The sequence below is a fragment of the Cucurbita pepo genome, chromosome LG16 (assembly GCF_002806865.2).
Source record: "Cucurbita pepo subsp. pepo cultivar mu-cu-16 chromosome LG16, ASM280686v2, whole genome shotgun sequence".
Lineage (NCBI taxonomy): Eukaryota > Viridiplantae > Streptophyta > Magnoliopsida > Cucurbitales > Cucurbitaceae > Cucurbita > Cucurbita pepo.
Window position 1 is genome coordinate 1,114,214 of NC_036653.1, and position 6,812 is coordinate 1,121,025.

The 6,812-nt window shown below is 30.6% G+C and overlaps 1 protein-coding gene across 2 annotated transcripts; it reads right to left on the bottom strand.

Moving 5' to 3' along the window:
• Positions 1 to 282: 282 nt before the first annotated feature.
• LOC111777125 (terpene synthase 10-like) lies at positions 283 to 2,789 on the bottom strand. Of its 2 annotated transcripts, XM_023656583.1 has the most exons (6): positions 2,710 to 2,789; positions 2,022 to 2,377; positions 1,608 to 1,826; positions 1,217 to 1,355; positions 891 to 1,136; positions 283 to 707 (listed from the first exon to the last, which is right to left on the bottom strand). In XM_023656583.1, exons 1-6 carry the CDS (start codon positions 2,728 to 2,730, stop codon positions 405 to 407), a joined length of 1,284 nt encoding a protein of 427 aa, XP_023512351.1. In that variant the 5' UTR covers positions 2,731 to 2,789; the 3' UTR covers positions 283 to 404. The 2 variants fall into 2 exon arrangements, with proteins under 2 accessions (XP_023512351.1, XP_023512350.1); XM_023656582.1 differs by lacking the exon at positions 2,710 to 2,789 and having other exon boundaries at positions 2,022 to 2,434.
• Positions 2,790 to 6,812: the final 4,023 nt, after the last annotated feature.

A 6,812-nucleotide genomic window follows, 5' to 3' on the forward strand; every position in this document is an offset into this window, starting at 1 on the left:
TTATTTTTATTTCTTGTTTAAATTAATCGCATAGGTCGATGGCTTCATTTGAAAATTTTCATTATATATATATATATATATATATATATATATATATATATATATATATTTTTGCATATATTATCAAAGGCGTGCATGTAGCAAAATCTCTGATCTAGATAAGAAAATTAGAGGCGTTACAAGCTACATTCTGTACCTTCATGAACCAAGTTTTTCATAAATACCTAGACCAGTTTTTTGTGGTGTATCTCGACAATATCGTTGTATGTATACAGTACCACGATTGACGAATAGAAAGTGCACTTATACCTAGTATTTGAAAAACTAAGGCAGAACCAGTTGTACATTAAAAGAAAAAAGAAATGTGCTCCCACACTAAACTGTATCAACTTCTTGGATCATCATCAAATGGGTTGCATGAAAATAGGTTGAATAAGTAGAGACATTACAATATCGTTTATTTTTTGGTGCTCAGCGCCATGTCCATCTCCATGTTGATATATGCATTGAGCCATTCTACCAAGATTTTTAGCTATCTCGATGAACACACGAGGAAAGAATGAATTCTCAACATCAACCGTATTTAACTTTTTCCACGTCTCATCAATCAAATGTTTTATATGTTCACGAGCACTCTTCTCTGAAGCTCCCATATTATTCATATAACATTGTATTGATTTTGGAACATCGCCTCTCTCTAATTCGATCTGAATGAAATGTCCATCCCAAAATCATGTTAGTAAATAAATGTTCCAAAATGTTAAATTGAATAATCTATATGGAATTTAATTAACTCAAAGATACACTTATCTACCCCTATACATAGTTTTTAATTGTTTTAATAAAAAAATGTTTGCTTGTAATGATGATACAAGATTTATTGTTCATACCGTTGATGTTCCAAGATCGTCAACAAGTCGCGCAATTATGGAAGAACAACGAATTATATCAATATGTTCTTCCAAGCTCTCCATGTCTTGGAGCATCGGAGATGTCTCGGAAGCATATGCATGAACTAGTAGAAGTGGTACTCCTATTGAAATCCATGCATTGTCTAGATACTCTTCTAATGTTGGTTTATAACCGGTGTGATACCACCTAGCCTCCAAGATATAAGATTTGCATAAATCTACCCACTGTAAAATTCAATTTTTTAAGAAGTAAATTACATAATAATTTTTAAAGTTAAAAGAGTTTATTATAATCAAATTCTTACCGTTTTCTTAAGGTATTGGATCACATTAATTCCTTTGTCTCTCAACATTTCAAAAGCCATCTCATTTACAGAATTGTGGAGACCAAGAAAACATATTTTCATATAATCAGGTAGCTGGTCCAGTGCATCAACATTCCACCTAAAATTATAATTTAGGAGAGGGTTAAATATTTATATATTTCCCAATTAAAATCGGTATTTTATTTATATTTTAATAAATATTTTATTTAATTGTTTAAATTTTAACAACTAATTTATTATTAAAGTTTAAGTTATTACTTTCGTGAGAACAAAAAAAAATATATATATATTTTTTAAAGTTTTCTTTAAAATTATCAATTAAAGAAATTAATAATTTAGTAAAAGAAATATATATTTATAGATTGCTAACCTTTCTACGGCTTCCGTAAAAAGCTCAAGTTCATCTAATGTGCCATATACATCATAAATGTCATCTATTGTCGTTATTAATGCACCAATTCTTGTGGCCATTCTTCTAAAAGATGAGAGCTCAGGTTCAAATCCCATACCCACGGTCCAAAAGAAACATTCCATCAATCTATCTCTTGCAAAGCTCAACTTTTCGGTAAATCCAGTGCTCCTCCACCACCTAATTTGTATGTTTAGTCAGCAAAAGAGTGTTAATGTAATATACAACCATCCATCTGTTTAGAATATTCTTTTTCTTATTAAAATAAATTTTGTAAGTAAGTTTGTGATTCAAAACAAAGTTTTGATGAAAAAAAAAAAAAAATACCACACACCATTATTTTCAATACTTCAAATAAGTTTATCATAGTCATACCTGGATGCATATTTAAGATCTTCTTGGTGGATGGATTGAACTCGATTGAAATCTAATTTAGCAATTTCAAGAAGAATAGGGTTCATATCCACTTTTCTCTCGTAGATATCAATGAACCATCTTGCATCCAATCTTGATATTCTCCAATGTATGGGAAACTCCAACGCATGTCTAATAATGGATGCTTCATATTCATCGTTGCACGATCTCATGTATTTTTCTAAATAGTTGATTGTAAAATATTTTGCTGCCGCTAAAATGTTCTCACCTTCTATACATAAGAATGAAGCTTCATACAATGATAACATTTCATTTAAATCCCGATAGAGTTCTGTGCTAAAGTTCATGGTCTCATCCTTAGCATTACCGAAAACATCTGTCATTAAGTTGTTAAATTAATAAGTATACATTATCTAACCAACATGACAAAAGTATTAAGTTTTCATATTGACATTTTCACATATTTGTAGATTTGACATATTCACTATTCCATTATACATATTAACATTAATGAAATAATTTGAAATAATTTAAAAATAAATAGAATAAATTGAAGTGAAATAAAATCAAATTCATTTAAAATGAAATAAAATCAAATTCATTTATAAAATGTAAGAAATATATATTACCTGATGATAACTTTATGGTGACAAAAATAAAAAAAGAAAGAAGACGAAAAAAGTCTAACCTTGTGAAACATTGAAACCATGTTGTCTTAAAAGTCTGAATTTAAGTGATGTTGCATACAGATTGTTCTTTTCTGAATCATCATTTTCATTGCTCTTCTCGTATGTTCTTTTCAACACATTTTTAATCTCATTCTCAAAATGGTATGAGATTCCAAGTCGTTGTAAAGTATCAATCAGCTCGAGTTGCTTTAGAGGATCCTCTATTATTTGGTTCATAAGCACACCAACCTCTTCCTTTAACTCATTGAAGCGTTCAACATATATTTTTCTCTGAACACAACAAATAAGTAATTGCTAACTGTTTTTAACATTTAATGTAAAATAAACAAAGAAAACTAATTTAAACATTCCTATCATTCATACCTTAAATTCACTGCTTAATGATTCAATGTACTCATGTTTCCAAAGAGAAGGCTTGTAATTTCCAGACCGTCGTACAATGGTTTGATTTGATACTCTTGCAACGCTACTTACTTTTTCTATAGGACAGATAAATGAAAAGTTTTGACCAAAATAAACTCGTGTGATGGAATGATTCATCATAAAACGAGTGAGAAATTGGGGATGAAGGGGAATGAAGACGGTTGGTTGATTTAATTCTGAGGAGAGGTAGCTTAATATATATAGATGATCCAAACCTGGCTTTATTCTCTAATATTATTATTTTTTTAATATATTAAATTTGTAAATGTTTTAAGAAAATATCCTGCTGACCAAATAGATTTGAAGCCAATTCATTGTTTGTCCTCACATCTCTTTCAAAATGTTCTCACCTTCTATGCATAAGAATGAGGTTTCATACAATAATAACATTCAATTTAAATCCTGATAAAGTCTTGTGCTAAAGTTCTTCGTCTCATCCTTAAAGTTATGGAAAATCTCTGTCATTATAATATAAAAAATTGTTAAATTAATAAATTTGCATTGCTTTAACCAACATGATAAGAGTATTAACAATACTTAATTTTTCAGAGAATTAATGTTGATATCTTTATTCTTATAATAAAAAAAAATGTGGAGAAAAAAGTTAATACCTTGGGAAACAATTAATCCATATTGTCTTAGAAGCCTAAATTCAAGTGATGTTGCATACCGGTTATTTTTTTTTTTTTTTTCCAATCATCACATTCATTGCTCTTCTCATATGTTCTTTTAAACACATCCTTAATCTCATTTTCCGTTGTAAAGTATCTCTTTACAACGAGTTGGAGTCGCTTTAGAGGATCATCTTTTATTTTGTTCATAAGCACACCGAGCTCTTTATTTAGCTCATTGAAGCGTTCTACATATATTTCTCCCGGAACACAACAAACAAGTAATTGCTAACTCTTTATAACATTTAATCTAAATAAACAAAGAAAACAACTAATTTAAAGATTTTTATCCTTCCTATCTTAAATTCACGGTTTAATAATTGAATGTATTCATGTTTCCAAATAGGAGGTTTGAAATTTCCAGACCTTCGTATAATGGTTTGATTTGATACTTTTGCATCACTATTTACCTTAGCAGTAGGACAGATAATAGAAGAGTTTGGATCAAAATAAACTTGTTTGATGGAAGAGTTCATCATAAAAGGGGTGAATAAGTTTTTCTTCTCACCTTGAAGTTATGGAAAACCTTTGTCATGTTCATATAAACCGTTGTTAAATTAATGAATACGCATCATCACATATTCGTAGATTTGACATCTTCCGAATTGTTATTAATGTTGATTTATATTATTTTATTATCAATTTACTTATTAAATGAGTTTAGTTACACACTTTAATTTTCATAAAAAGTTAATTAATACGTATGGGAGGTGAATTTGTTGTTGGAATTGTCATTTTGCGTTTATTTGAGTGTTTCAAATTTTTAAATTTTACCAATTTTGTAAAATGTTTGAAAAATTGGGTGCCGTCATTTCAAGCCAACCCTTGCTTGTCCACCATACATAGCTTATACTCATTAGGTATTGCAACACAAAGTTCCGTCATCATGCTCATAACTTTGAAACACAAAGTGCGACTGTTAAGGATGATAAGATTGAGTTAAAAGACAATAAAAAACAAATTTTTTTATGTAACAATCGGTCTGGATATAGAGTGTAGAAATATATATGGTAGATATTTCGTAAAGATATATATTTCGTAAAGATATATATAGTAGATATTTTGTAAAGATATATATGGTAGGTATATGGTAAAGATTTTGTAGAGATATATTTCTTTAATCTATATTAAGTAAATTGAAACCCTGTATACATACCCATTAGGTATTGCTTCCAAAATGTATTTTTCTTCCTTCCCTACATTCTCTCTTGTTTTACATACGTGAAGTCATCAATAAAACCTTGAGCCAATATTCCTCCTTGTATTTTCTATCTCCTGTTTTTTGTGTTCATCTTGATCGAGTTTGTGTGTTGTTGAGCGATTCTAACAACTAGTATCAGAGCGAGGCAAAATTCACTACGATCTGTGAAGATGGAAACTTCAAAGATTGGAATTGAAAAGTTTGATGGATCCGATTTCAGATTCTGGAAAATGCAGATTAAAGATTGTTTGTACTAGAAAGGTCTTCACGAATCCCTGTTGGGGGAGAAGCCGGATACTATGACTATGGAGCAGTGGAAGCTCAAGGATCGTCAGACCTTGGGGTGGATCCATTGACGCTGTCCAGAAACGTGGCGTTCAATATTATCAAGGAGAAGACAACGTCAGATCTGTTGAAAGCGTTGTCGAATATGTACGAAAAGTCGTCGGCTATGAACAAGGTGTATTTGATGCGGAGATTGTTCAATCTACAAATGTCTGAAGGTGGATCTGTTTTTGATCATATAAACGAATTCAATATGATTGTAAGTCAACTAAGTTCGGTGGAAATTAATTTCGAGAATGAAATTAAAGCATTGATTTTGATGTCATCTTTACCCGAGTTGTGGGATACTGTTGTTGCCGCAATCATCAGTTCACAAGGATCTAATAAACTTAAGTTCGATGAAATTCGAGATGTAGTTCTTAGCGAAAGTATTCGCAAACAGAATAAGAAGTACGTGCTAATTATCACCACCTAAGTTCCGTGTTAATTTATATTATTTTATTATCAATTTACTTATCAAATGAGTTTAGTTACCCACTCTAATTTTCCTAAAAAGTTGATTAATACGTATGGGAGCTGAATTTGTTGTTGGAATCGTCATTTTTCGATTATTTGAAGGGTGTTTCAAATTTTTAAATTTTGCCAATTTTTAAAAATGTTTGAAAAATTGGCTGCCTTCATTTCAAGCCACCTCATTGCTTTGTCCACCATACATAGCTTATCCTCTCCTCCTTCGCATAGAAAATATGTTTAGTGACGGTTAAACTATGTAAGTTTAAACATTTCAAAACAATGTCATGTTTATAACAAAATGGTTAAAACAATTACGGTGGAAAAATAAACCACATGAAACTTAGACAATAAAGAAAAATTAAAACAATATCTTATCTTAGCTTCAGTTCAATGGTCATAACCATGACATTGTCATCCATGCAAATGTGTATTGTCTTTACCTGAAAAGTGAAAGTATCACATGACTTGAGTATTTTAAGAAATACTCGGTAAGTGACTCTATTACTGGGGTTAGGAAATGCATACATATGCAATTGTGTTAGGGACCTGAAATATCATTTCAACGCACAATCTTGTTTAGAAGCTGTAAGAACAAGTTTAAAGGAAAATAATTAACAATTGATCTCAATTTAGAAGAAATAATTAACGATTGATCTCAATTTGGAAGAAATATGAGACTAGGAGAGCCAAACACTAAATGGTTATTACTTGTGATAGGAGCTCGACCCAACACAATTCTTAATCCATATGAATGCCCCAACTTTAGACTTTATAGGGAAAGCTTAAACTGAAATTGAAACCTCCATAATCGTCATGATTTTGAGAAAGAGTTTTCTAGATTATCCATCAGAAATATCATCTCCGATCCGTGAGCTACTAACTTCCAATTAGAATTCTAGTCGTTGGATGTGGTGAGCTGTATGTTCTCTATAACATACTCAAATTTTGTGAAGATTCAAAGGTTGGATTTGAAGTTTCCATGGATTTTTGGATGACTTTCCACTATTGG

Coding starts and splice junctions, on each gene's coding strand:
- LOC111777125 (XM_023656582.1), bottom strand. CDS start 2,404: ATGACAGATGTTTTCGGTAATGCTAAGGATGAGACCATGAACTTTAGC. Junction 1,356..1,607: donor TTTACGGAAGCCGTAGAAAG/GTTAGCAATCTA, acceptor TTATAATTTTAG/GTGGAATGTTGATGCACTGG. Junction 708..890: donor ACGATCTTGGAACATCAACG/GTATGAACAATA, acceptor CATTTCATTCAG/ATCGAATTAGAGAGAGGCGA.